This window comes from Lynx rufus, unplaced genomic scaffold (assembly GCF_022079265.1).
Source record: "Lynx rufus isolate CCGP_SWC_20201006 ecotype Redwood Valley unplaced genomic scaffold, mLynRuf1.p SCAF_1, whole genome shotgun sequence".
Classification (NCBI taxonomy): Eukaryota; Metazoa; Chordata; class Mammalia; order Carnivora; family Felidae; genus Lynx; species Lynx rufus.
The window spans coordinates 9,673,532-9,686,768 of record NW_025814823.1 but is presented as its reverse complement, the minus strand read 5'-3'; the positions used below and the strand labels follow the sequence as shown (position 1 = coordinate 9,686,768).

Genomic DNA, 13,237 nt, shown 5'->3' with positions numbered 1-13,237 from the left:
TCTCTATTTAAATCTAGTGCCTATTACTCACCGCACCATCCTGCTGAAATAGAAACCTGTGTGGGCCCATACTTTCCTGCAGTTCTGTGACCATGAACTTAGCCTGGCAGGAGTTAGCTATTACAGAAAACTGGTAAAAGTCGTGTCGTTGGGACAGGGCAAATCCAACATTGCTCCTGAAAAATGCTGATAGTGCTATCTTCAAATAATAGTCAGATTTTGATATCATGGACGCCGTTTAAAATGTAGACAATTTTTATCAATATTTTGTAATATAGGCCCCGAGAAGGTAAAGCAGAATTGAGGTAGGTACGTAGATTCGAATGGATCGCAAAATGTGATTCATAGAGAAAGTAGACAAGGGTAAATATGTGTGAAAATAACAAAATAAAAGTTACCTTTAGATGTTAGCTTTTTAAATACTGCATGTACGTTATGCTAGTTTATATATTAATAGTATGCTGATTTTCACGTACATTTGTATGTATTGTCCATTCCACAGGACTGTAATCCCTGAGACCAGCCTTTTTAAAAAGGTTATCTATAGGTCAGGAAAGGTTATCGGAGCCTATTCTCAAAGAGCCTAACAAATGGGAGCAAACGCATTAGGTTATGGATGCTTAGAGTGGATATAAGAAATGAAATTAACAGAGGAAAATGACTTGTTTTAACTTAGATCTATCACATTTGGGAAGAATTGGCTGCTGGATTTAAAAGTGTATAAACATTCCATTAGAGAGTGAAAAAGGGGAAGTCTGTTATAACCGATTAGGGGTGTGGTCTGCATAGGCTTAGGAGGCATAGATAATAGTTTCATAAAAGACTGATAGAAGTATAGCCTTCAGAACTGGCCATTATAGCTAGTACATTTTCTTTACAGACGTAATAAGTATGTCTGTTAATACCAGCCAGCTTGGTGAGTTAGAGAAACCACAGCCTGTGGATTTGGGCATACGCACTCTCTGCCTGCATCTAATCCTCGGGTAACAATACACCTACAACTGCTGTAATCCTAGAGCAGTTACATGGATGCACTAAGTGGTGTGATGGGAGGGAAAGATAGCATCACAAGGATTCGTTTGATTATAACAGTAATCCACACCAAGTCAAAGAAAACAGCCAAACAGTTAAAAATGTGGTCTCTAATGAATTTGCTAATTCTAGCAGGCCCTCACGAACGGTTCCTGCTAGAGTACCCCGTATCAGAACGAGGGAGCTGTGCTTTAATTACATGGAATAATTATTTGATTTCCAGGAAGTTAAGACAGTGCTTTGTATTTACATAAAAAGTTCTAGACATGCTGGGAAACTCGATCAAACCAAGAGAAAGAGTGAAACTGAACGCCTGTTCAGGGAGTCAAGATTTCGGCTGCTCAGCAAGCTTGTCGTTCCGGCTTATGAGCCCAGAAAAGGGGTATTTTAAAACCGGCTGACTGGATCGTGTCACTTGGTTAGAGGAAAAGCCCTGCCTTTCCCGAGATCTAGAGGGTAACGCAACCATATGCTGTTGAGGGGCTCGAATCTTGGCTGCCTTCACCCCTCTGCATTAGCAGACACCCCAGTTTTCAGGGGACGTGATCTCGTACCGTCGCCCTCACTTTTGAAGGTCTGTTAAAATTCTGGGGCCTCTCATCTCAGTGGCTTCGGAAGTGAGTTTGGGGTAAGAAGGGGGGGGGAGGCCTGTGAGTGTCTCTTTTGCCTGAGGAGTTGGAGACACTTGTGGAAAAGTCAGGCCCTTTTCGCCCCGGCGGCCGCTCCGGTGTGGGGCTGGCTTGGGTTAGACACATGCACACATACACCATAGAGCTCTGCTTTCCCGTAGCAGCTGCTGCCTCTGCCTCTGCCTCTCCCGCCTCAGCCTCTTTGCCCGGCATACACACACATTCAGATTTGCGCGCTGTTTCAATCCTTGATGACGTGTCCCCGGAGACAGCCAATAGCAAACGGGCTCTGGTCAGGACAATGGGAGGTATCGGGCCAATGAGCGAGCCCCGTGAGTTGGCGGTAGCCAATAGGAGCCGCGCTGGCTGGAGAGTAATGTTACAGAGCGGAGAGAGTGAGGAGGCTGCGTCTGGCTCCCGCTCTCACAGCCATTGCAGTACATTGAGCTCCATAGAGACAGCGCCGGGGCAAGTGAGAGCCAGACGGGCACTGGGCGACTCTGTGCCTCGCTGAGGGTGAGTCTGGGGCAGCGCCGCGGCGGGGAGAGCGCCTCCGGCAGCTCCCCACCCCGCGCGGTGGCCGGATCCCCGCGGCCGGGAGCCGGCGGGTCAGGATCCACACAAAGGCAAATGAGGGGGGACCGTGGGGGGAACTGCGCACGGAGCGAGCCTCTTCTCGGGCGCCGGGAGCCCTGCCCCGCGCCGGAACCCCGGCCCACAGGCTGCCTGAGGCGCTGCGAACCCCGAGCCCCGCGAGTTTCCACCCCCGGCGGCGTCCGCGCTGACTGGCGCAAAAAAAATTTTTTTAATTAAAAAAAATTTTTTTAACGTGTTTTCGGCCCCCGGGCCGAATGTTCGGGCGGCCGGCGTGCGCGGGGGGCGGCGGGCGGCGGGGCCGGCGGCGGGAGGGCAGGCGGGCGGGCGGGCAGGCGGGCAGGCGGTGGCGCTTCCACGGGCTGCATTGGCCGCCGCAGAGAGCCGGGCGCCGGCGGCGAGCGCGGGCGGGCGGGCGGGCGCTGCGGGCGAGGCGGCGCGGTGGGCCGGGGGCGGCGGCGGCGCGGGGCCGGGCCCGCCGGCCTGTGCCCGGGCGGCGGCGGCGGCGGCGGCTCGGCGGCGGCTCGGCGGCGGGGGGAGCGGCGCCGCTGCGCTCGCTGGAACATGGCTGACTCGGCCCGGCGCTGCTGGCTGGAGAGAAAACAAGGCGGGCGGGAGCGGGCGGGGGAGCTGGGCGCAGCAGTTCCGAGGCAACTTTTTTTTTCCTCTCTTCCCAGCCCCGCGTTCTCCGTGCGGGGGCGGCCGGGGCGCGCGGGCCCGCGCGGAGGGGGACGGGGAGCGGCGGGCCGGTGGGCGCCTCCCGGGGCGGCCCCCACCCCCGCGGGCCGGGAGGGGGGAGGGTCCGGGCCCGCGCGCCCCCCGCCCCTCCCCCCCCGGGCTGTAATGGCCGAGTGTGTGCGCCAGAGCGCGGCGCGCACCCCGCCCGCCTGCGCTCACACTCACACACACACACACACACACTCACACACACACACACACACACACACAAAGGGAAGGAGCCATATTCTCGCTCGCGCTCGCCCTCGCGGCGGCGGCGGCGGCGGCGCAGGCGGGGAAGACGCGCAGCGGCCATTCCGTGCGCGCCGGCCCCGGCGGCCGCGGGCGGAGCCAGCCCCCATTTCGAGCGGGGCTTCTCCCTCCGCCGAGCCTGACAAAATGGGGGAGGCCTGCGGGGCCTGCGCCGGCGGGCGGGCGGGCGCACGTGGCGGCCCCGGCGCGGGCGGGTCGGGCCCGGAGGCCCGGCCGCGGCCCCGCGTCTCCTCGGCCGCCCCGCCGCCACCGAAGTTCTGGGGGTGGGGGCCGAGTGGCGGGAAGGTGTGCGGGGCCCGTCTCGCGAGGCGCCCCGACTTTCGCAGATTGGAAAAAAAAAAAAAAACAACACTCCTGGTGGGGGGGGGGCAGGCAGAGCCACGAGCAGGAGTGGCTTTTGTCCCTCATCCTTGTTTACTCGAAGAAACTTCAGACCGGACGTGTTTAGTCAGAACTGAAATACATCTCGGGGCCAAACCGATAGGAAACGAGGCTGCCTCGCGGTGGCAGCCGCACAAATACCACCGCCAACCCCCCAGCCTGGGTCCCGGCGCTGGAGCTTTCTCCTCCTCCCTCCTCCCGGCAAAGTTTTGTGCAGAGAGTATTTTTAAAGTCCTCGTTGGGAAAACTTGAGATAGACGGTGGTTTAGGCCCGTAATTTGGAGACGCCGACCCGCTCGGGCGCTCACCTATTTTGTTCCCGACGTGGTGCCGATCCACGAACCGGCAGCGCCAGTTTTGTGGTCCCTGGTTCTGTGGATCACAAAATGGTTTTGTGCCTTTAAAAAGTTTTTAAATGTCCGCCTAGGTGTTCATTCGGAGCGGATACCCGCAGATGAGTAACGAATACTGTATGAGGATGCCATTGTGTCTACACTTTTTTGAGATCACACTGGAGGACCGTTTCTTGTGTTTGTGTGTGTGTGTGTGTGTTTCTTTTTGCTTGGCATAGCCTCTTCTAGGCATTAGCTATCCCTGCCATTTTCTTGTTTGGTATATTATGGGAGGTTCATGCCACTACTGTGTTAAATAACCCAACTTTGGTTTTCATTCACTCCCCACAAAGTTCAAGTGCTCATAGAATCCCATAATTTCATTGCTAACCTCAACCATTTCTTTTTCTCTCTTTTTAGAAAATAATTAAACATGGGCAAAGGAGATCCTAAGAAGCCGAGAGGCAAAATGTCATCATATGCATTCTTTGTGCAAACTTGCCGAGAGGAGCACAAGAAGAAGCACCCAGATGCTTCAGTCAACTTCTCAGAGTTTTCTAAGAAGTGCTCAGAGAGGTGGAAGGTAAGGGGGCTTAAAACATAATTGAGGGGTTTTTAAAAACTTAAATCCAAATCAAGTCTTTAAAAAGCCTCGGTGCCGTTTGCATAACGTGAGTAGGGATGTTCGAACAGGCTGCTGAGTGAGTACATGGCAAAGGATGCCGGTTTTAGTCATGTTAGTACTTTTGCGACAGTTTAGTAGGATTTGGGTTACCAATTTCAGTTTACAAATGATTCTTTTGTAGACCATGTCTGCTAAAGAGAAAGGAAAGTTTGAAGACATGGCAAAGGCGGACAAGGCCCGTTATGAAAGAGAAATGAAAACTTATATCCCCCCTAAAGGGGAAACAAAAAAGAAGTTCAAGGATCCCAATGCACCCAAGAGGCCTCCGTGAGTATCTTACCTATTTCCAGGAGGGTTTTGCAGATAGAAATTTAGCAAGCCACCTTGTGGGTTTGGAGTGTATAATCAAAAGTTTCTTAGCTGGTAAGTGCCTTACATTGGTCTGTTTGGATATTGTAAGTAGAATTCCTGTTGAATGGGAGGAGCATTTGAATTAGACATTGGCCTTCTTCACTTAATCTGTCTCCTAAATGTAACTTTGTTTTGTTTCTTGAGAAATACCATCTCTCCGAAATACTTAAAATTTCACAGAATTGCTTTTGGAGCTCTTGCATTTATTAATAGTACATGTTCAACTAGTAGCATCCTAAGTCAGATAGCCGTGAATGGAGGTTTGGTTGTAAAGGGTATTTAGCGTATTTTAATATTTGCACCCTGTCCAGTGCCTGATAGAAATCAGCAGCAGCTTTTATATAGCAGGACAGCACACATTCCACGGTAAACTTAAAATTAAATTTCTCTTTTTAGTTCGGCCTTTTTCTTGTTTTGTTCTGAGTATCGCCCAAAAATCAAAGGAGAACATCCTGGCCTATCCATTGGTGATGTTGCAAAGAAACTGGGAGAGATGTGGAATAACACCGCTGCAGATGACAAGCAGCCTTATGAGAAGAAGGCTGCGAAGCTGAAGGAAAAATATGAAAAGGTAAGAAGTGTGCATTTGTTCAGTGTAATGAGGAAAGGGTATGCCCGACATTAGATTATACTTGGTACCTCATCTCAATTTCCTACTTTCTTGCGGATTTCTAAGAATTTGGGGTATAATGCAGTTTTCAGATTCTCAGCTCCTTTCCGTGTGCCGCTGGCTGAATCTTAAATCTTTTCCATCCTTCAGAGAGTATAGAAGTTCAGATCAGTTGTTAATTTTTTTTTTTTTTTTTTGACTTGGGTACAGCTTCCATACACTTAAGCTGGCTTTGTTATTCTCTGATTTAAATTTACTGGTAGTCACTTTTAGTCAAGTGATTATTTTAAATGGTCAGACACATAAAAATAGTCTGGGCAAGATAATGAAGACCGTGTCCTTCATAAACCTGTCCTGAAGTATTTGTGTTCCCTTCCTTCAATAACAGAAATCCCAACTTTATTAATTTCAAAAAGTTTTAATGTTGAACTGTGTAGTAAGTTGATAAAGAAAAAGCTTTATCTCCTATACTTTGAATAGGAGTAGCAAGTTAAATTTTAGCTTATTGAGTCATCTGCAAAAATGTTGATTTCTAGATGTTTCTTAATTGCATGCTTACTGGCAGATTTACTTTTTTTTTTCTTTTAAGACAAAATTTCCTTCTCTGGATTAGGGTCTGATAGAAACCTGTAGATTGCTGTTTTGCATTCAGAAGGTGGCAGTGTCTACCCTTTAATCAAAGTCTCTACATTCTAGTTTTAATCAACTAAAGTTAGGACGTGGTACCTAATTGTACTTCAGTGAGGCGCACAACATTGCAAATATTGGACCATGTCATTCCATGAGTTACGGGTTATTAACTGCAGTTCTCTCGGTGCGTTCATATGCATTCCTCCGTCCTAGGCGTTTATGGGATCGGGGTGAGTGCAGATACGTGGTTATTTTCGTGTAACTGGGATCTTGATTTTTCGTAAGTTACTTTTCCTTCGCCCCTTGCTTAACTGTCCTGTCTTTCCTTCCACTTTTTCTTGACTTTATTTTGGAAGGATATTGCTGCATACCGAGCTAAAGGAAAGCCTGACGCGGCAAAAAAGGGAGTCGTCAAGGCTGAAAAAAGCAAGAAAAAGAAGGAAGAGGAGGAGGACGAGGAAGATGAAGAGGATGAGGAAGAGGAGGAAGATGAAGAGGATGAAGAAGAAGAAGAAGATGATGATGATGAATAAGTTGGTTCTAGCGCAGTTTTTTTTTCTTGTCTATAAAGCATTTAACCCCCCTGTACACAACTCACTCCTTTTAAAGAAAAAAATTGAAATGTAAGGCTGTGTAAGATTTGTTTTTAAACTGTACAGTGTCTTTTTTTGTATAGTTAACACACTACCGAATGTGTCTTTAGATAGCCCTGTCCCGGTGGTATTTCCAATAGCCACTAACCTTGCCTGGTACAGTATGGGGGTTGTAAATTGGCATGGAAATTTAAAGCAGGTTCTTGTTGGTGCACAGCACAAATTAGTTATATATGGGGATGGTAGTTTTTTCATCTTCAGTTGTCTCTGATGCAGCTTATACGAAATAATTGTTGTTCTGTTAACTGAATACCACTCTGTAATTGCAAAAAAAAAAAAAAGTTGCAGCTGTTTTGTTGACATTCTGAATGCTTCTAAGTAAATACAATTTTTTTTATTAGTATTGTTGTCCTTTTCATAGGTCTGAAATTTTTCTTCTTGAGGGGAAGCTAGTCTTTTGCTTTTGCCCATTTTGGATCACATGGATTATTACAGTGTTTATCTTTTCATATAGTTAGCTGATAAAAAGCTCTGTCTACACCCTGCATACTCATGATGAGGGTAATAAAAGTTGAATTGAGACAGTTTTCATCCATAACTGAAACTCCAATCTTGATCAGTTGATGGCAGATTTCACATAGCCCAGTCACATTTATGAAGTGAAGAGTAACCACAGCATGGGATTAGTAGAATCAAACATTTTGAAAGTCTGTCCTTGAAGGACTAAGAGAAAAAATATGTTCTAATCTTTACATGAGGACTCTACATTCTTTAACTCCCATTACCATGTAATGGCAGTTATATTTGCAGTTCCCACATTAAAGAAGACCTGAGAATGTATCCCCAAAAGCGTGAGCTTAAAATACAAGACTGCCATATTAGATTTTTTGTTGACATTAGTCCCAGCAAAGGCTCTGGAAAAAAAAAAAAAAGTGCTGGCTGTAAATGTCTTCTATTTCTCTAAATACGGATTTCTTAGGAAACTTGACTCTCCATTAAAGGTATTTTTAATTAATTGGGCCAACTTCTAAAATGTATGCCACACTGAAAATCCGGTATATTTTCCTATATTGTAGTTTGCTCCTTTATATAAATCAAACAGGCCTGAGGGAAGAAGACGCTTAAAACTTTGTATTTCAGTAGGAGTTATCGGATTTGAATTTGATTTTTCTTTACGAAACCCAAACTCATTCATTAGAGTCATGTTTATCTACTTAGCAGTTTAGGGAACAATTTGGCAATTTTGTGGTTTTTGAGATTATCGTTCTCTTAAAGTGCCAGTGTTTTAAAATAGCGTTCTTGTAATTTTACACGCTTTTGTGATGGAGTGCTGTTTTGTTATATAATTTTGACTTGGATTCTTTCCATTTGCATTTGTTTATGTAATTTCAGGAGGAATACTGAACATCTGAGTCCTGGATGATACTAATAAACTAATAATTGCAGAGGTTTTAAATATTAGTTAAATGGCTTTCACTTAAGATTTTAAGGTTTTGTTATATATACATATTTTAATCTTTCCAGTAGTATCTCTCAGCCGACACCATTTAAACAAGTATAAGGTCTGGCAAAGTTCTTCCCTTTAAAAATACTTGGTTTATAACTACAAATAGCTTAATGATAAAAAGTTTTTGTCAAACATTGAGCGTGTTCTCAGAGGATGCTATAGATCTAGGTGCGGAAAAATTAAATTTATTTTCAGTATGTTGGGTTAAACAAGATAGTAGCTTTTCAAAAGCGAGGCACCCGAAGCAGTTAAAACACAATAGTGATCATAAAGCTGAATTGACCAATTTTCTAAGTCCGTGGAGACGCCTCGATTGTGTAAAACTTCACTGAATTCTTAAGTCAAGAGGAACAAGCCCGTCTCCTGACTTCGTGCGCATCCTTGCCGTAGCAGAGGCACCGCCACGGTCGACATCTGTTGCTAGTAAGGGATCCAATTAAAAGTGGATTCTGCCTGAAGGAAACTTGCAACTTGGTGGGTATGTCATCTACGAGTTTTGTCAGATGCTGAGAATGGGAACGAGTGTTTTGGTGTGTTAACTGGCTTCAGATCTTGACAGGAAAAAGTCTTCAATCAGGAAGCTAATAGAGTCCTGTGTAGTGTTCAGCAGTATCCCTAGGGCTTGGAATTTTAGGTAATTCAGCATAAGGCCTTTGTGCAATTGGGAGGATTTGTTTTCAAGTTTATGTACGGGAACTATTTTCATGTTTAGAAGTAGTCACAGCACGAGGGGCATAAAGATATTCTTTAAAAAAAATGTTTTTTAATGTTTATTTTTGACAGAGAGACAGCATGAGCAGGGGAGGGGCAGAGAGAGAGGGAGACACGGGATCTGAAGCAGGCTCCAGGCTCCGAGCTGTCGGCACAGAGCCCGACGCGGGGCTCGAACTCACAAACCGTAAGCCATGACCTGAGCCAGAGACGCTCAACGGACTGAGCCACCCAGGCGCCCCGGGCATAAAGATTTTCTGAAGAAAGTCGGTATAGAGTTGAGGATTAAAGTTGGGGCACTTAACATCAGAGTGTGGATCAACACCCAAGTCCCAGTTCCCTGACTTGCCTGTTGTAAGGGTGGCACCGTGGCAGGTTAGTTGCTGTAATTCTGGTAGTCTTCCATCGAGGTGTTGGTATTTGCCGGACCTGTTCATTTTCTTGAGTAAAGTCTGAGAAAGGAAGTCTTTTTTTGTGTCCTGTGCACCACAGGGATGAAAAATGGTCGTAGCGTCGTAGAGCAACTAGCTATATGGAAGACTACACTGGAGAGACAAAATAGTGATGCTTTGAGAAATGCGGCCAACTCCCTTGCTTGGCATCACGTAATCTATGATGAAAGTTCAGATACAGGTCAGTTTGGTACAACACGCCTTCTGAAAGGCCCTGAAATAGCTCTCTTTCCGGTACCTGGCAGCCGCTTTTTGCATATGACGGTATCACTACGAGTGTGAATAAATCGAACGCGGCCTATAGCTGGGAATCTCCTGTTGCTCGGGTGTGAACCATTGGCTAGTAATTAGGGTCTTCTATTAGTTAAGGGATGGCGGGGAGTTCCAGCTTTTTTTATGTGTGGGGTTTTTTTAATTCATTCTTAAATGACTTGAAAGGTCTTTTAAAACTACGGAAAAGCCAGAAGATGGTTTGGATCCCCATGCGGCAAAAGGTGCAGGCTCGTTCGTTCTCTTGTCCTCTTCCAATAGCAAAGACACGAACGGTAGCGCTAACACTTGCCATAACTTGGGAAATTCCCTGGGTCGGAGCCAAGTTGCTCCCTGGAGTTAAAAGACAAAGATGTTGCTCTGTTCTAGGAATGCTGCTGTTTAACCACGTGCCGTGGTGTAGAAATCTACACCACACGACACCGGATGACACAAGCACGGCTTAATGGGCCGTGCCAGAATATGCAGGGCCCATATTCCGCTCTAAAATAAAATAGACCATTTCTGCCGGGAGGAAGTGTAATCAACTTGGGCCTTTGGGCATGCCCGTTGGTTTGGACCCTCTATATAAATTGAACTTACCGGTCAGCCACTGAAAAAGAGGGAGGTACTAATAAAGATCTGGGACAACGTGAAGGGATTATGATAGATCTGTAAATAATGACACGAGGAATGGTAGGCAAGGGTCGAGTATGTGGAGACTGGAAGCCAGTAATGGTCAGAATATCTGCAAAGGGGGGGGGTGGTTAAAGAGATCCTCGTGAGTTTTTACGATGTACTTTCTTTTCCTCTTTAGTCGTACAATTCAGACATAGAAGTGACGTCACATAGTATGCTGTCCCATAATCTGATCAGTACTGATGGTCATTCACGCTCCCTGTTTTTTGCTGTGTCTTACAATACGGTGATGAGTATCGGTGTATATTCCTCTTAGGCATAAGTCTTTACACTTCCTGAAGTGGAATTGCTGACTTGAAGGATATGTGTGTTTTAAAATTTGGGGCAGACCAGAGCCTCTGGGTGGTTCTGTCAGTCGGGCATCCGACTTTTGGTTTTGGCTCAGGTCACGGTCTCCTGGTTCATGGGTTTGAGCCCCACGTCCGGCTTGGGGCTGACAGTTTGGGATTCTCTCTCCTCTTCCTTGCTCTGCCCCTCCCCCACTCGGGCTCTCAAATAAACTTTAAAAATAAAATAAAATTTTTGGCAGATGTTGACAGATTGCCCCCCGAAAGGTTATGCTTCCCATGAAACATCTTAATTTTTATGAGAAATCAGGACTTTTACTGGTTATTCTTTGGGTCCACGTTAAAATACTATCCATCTTTTAAAGATGAGAAATTCAAATACTGAAATATTGCCATTTGTTTAGAGCCACCCAAACACAAGAAGGCAGAATCAGAACTGAAAGACTGAAAGACTCTTGGGTTGGCTATTGATTATTAAACTACTGAACAAAGTATTTCTCTCAAAAGTTACTGCAATAAGGAAATACTTAAGGTTTCCACTGTGTAAAAATGAGAAACTTCCCATTCTGGCACCCTTCATCCTAATCTGATAGTTTTATCTGAGGAGGGCGTTCTTTTTTTTCTTTTTTTTTCTTTCTTCTTTTTTTTTTTTTTAAGCAAAGATTGCGAGAGATTTTGCATCGATCATTATAGGAGCTACAGCCGGCAGTTTTGGGAAGCGAGTCAGGCTACAAATTGTAGTTAGTCAGGGCCCGATTCTGGGCTTTAGAAGGATGGCGTGTTATTTGCAAAGTGGGACGGATATTGAGAATCTGCCTGAAATGGAATAAACTTGACCACTGCTTCACCTCCTGGCCAGAGAGGGTACTTTAGAAAAGAAGGTCATACTCTAAGTGCATTTACAAATGCAATTGTGTTAAGAAGCTTTATTTTTTTTTAATTATTTTTTAACATTTATTTTTGAGACAGAGAGAGAGAGAGAGAGAGAGCATGAACAGGGGAGGGTCAGAGGAAGAGGGAGACATAGAATCTGAAACAGGCTCCAGGCTCTGAGCCGTCAGCACAGAGCCCGACGCGGGATCAAACTCACGGACCGTGAGATCATGACCTGAGCCGAAGTCGGACGCTTAACTGACTGAGCCACCCAGGGACCCCTGTTAAGAAGCTTTAAAGTGGAATTAAACTTAGTTCCTTAAAGTTACAGAGAATCTCTCATTCCAGGCTTTACCATATTTTTGTTCATTTGGTTTCAGAGATCATCTTCTAAGGTGTTCTGAACATAACCAGGTAAGAGAAGAAAAGTCCTAAAACAAAATAACCATTGGGTGTGAGGGAATACTCCTAAAGGTGGAGAAAAACAGGCAGCTTCAATAAACACCCTCCGGTGCCAGTGCGATGCCCAGGAAGGGGTGAAGAGTTGAGATGAAAGGCTCCACAGTGCAAGGACATCCAGTCCCAGTCCCCTCCCTACCCCGCAACCCGAGCTTCAGGGAGGCTCGGGCCTTGCCCTGCCGTCTGAAGTCAGCCTTCCTGGGACTTGGGCATAGTGCAGGGCTAGGCACACACCGGAGAGCGGGGTGGCTGCAGGAGGAACAACAGTCATCGTGGCTTTGGTGGCCTTCGTATGGCACCTGCAGGCTCAAGTAAAGGCTCCAGGGCTCCGGCAGCCCCTGTGTGTCTTTGTAGGATAGTGGTGGAGAGGCCCACAGAGCTTCCGAGGCCGACGCAAGGACCCAAAGCAGCATCAAAACAATGGAGCAGTGCCAAGTTCACGGTAGGTGCAAAAAAGAGCGGGAGTTCCTTCCCCTTCCTTGTAAAGACTATAGGAAGGAGCTGGAAGGCATCCTCCCTCCTCCTTCCTTTCCTGCCTGGGTTGTCCTGTTGATACGCAACCACATTCTGCCATCACTGTGAGCCCTCTCAGGACTTCCTCCTCCTATTTACTTGGACTCAGAATGCTTCCAGGCAAAACAAAAATACGACCAATCAGAGGAACTTATAAGCTACCTGATTCTAAAGGGCAGGGAAGCATCAGAAAAATATGTGCTGCTGCTGCTGTGTCCTTACGAATTGCAGTGTGAGGGGCGCCTGGGTGGCTCAGTCGGTGGAGTGTCTGACTTGGGCCTAGGTCACCATCTCACGGTTTGTGGGTTCGAGCCCTGCGTGGGGCTCGCTGGCTGTCAGCGAAGAGCCCGCTTCGGATCCTCTGTCCTCCTCTCTCTCTGCCCTTCCCCCACTCCATTTGCACGCTCTCAAAAATAAATAAAAACAAACAAAAAGAATTGCAACATGAGCTTATACAAGTAGAAGGACGGAATGCAATACAGTGCACACTGCAAGGACTTCTGAAAAACTGTTTCCCCCTATAATGAATGAAATTTGCATTCACTAAAAGATAACAAGCAAGAAAATTAAAATCTACAATACTACTAGTCAGACTTAATATACTGTGTGCCCTTCTAATTTTTTATATATAACATTGGCATAGAGTTAATTAATTGAATA

At 46.3% G+C, this 13,237-nt stretch overlaps 1 protein-coding gene across 1 annotated transcript; it reads left to right on the top strand.

The window, feature by feature from the left end:
* Positions 1-2,040: 2,040 nt before the first annotated feature.
* HMGB1 (high mobility group box 1) lies at positions 2,041-7,227 on the top strand. Its single transcript, XM_047078371.1, has 5 exons — positions 2,041-2,177; positions 4,379-4,541; positions 4,765-4,910; positions 5,391-5,565; positions 6,591-7,227. The coding sequence occupies exons 2-5, from the start codon at positions 4,392-4,394 to the stop codon at positions 6,765-6,767; spliced, it is 648 nt and encodes a 215-aa protein (XP_046934327.1). The 5' UTR covers positions 2,041-2,177; positions 4,379-4,391; the 3' UTR covers positions 6,768-7,227.
* The last annotated feature ends 6,010 nt before the right edge of the window (positions 7,228-13,237 follow it).

What these genes read in the sequence shown, in the direction of transcription:
- HMGB1 (XM_047078371.1), top strand. Translation starts at nt 4,392, where the DNA reads ATGGGCAAAGGAGATCCTAAGAAGCCGAGAGGCAAAATGTCATCATAT. An exon ending in AGTGCTCAGAGAGGTGGAAG is followed by an intron (nt 4,542 to 4,764) that starts GTAAGGGGGCTT and finishes ATTCTTTTGTAG; the next exon opens with ACCATGTCTGCTAAAGAGAA. An exon ending in AATGCACCCAAGAGGCCTCC is followed by an intron (nt 4,911 to 5,390) that starts GTGAGTATCTTA and finishes TTCTCTTTTTAG; the next exon opens with TTCGGCCTTTTTCTTGTTTT.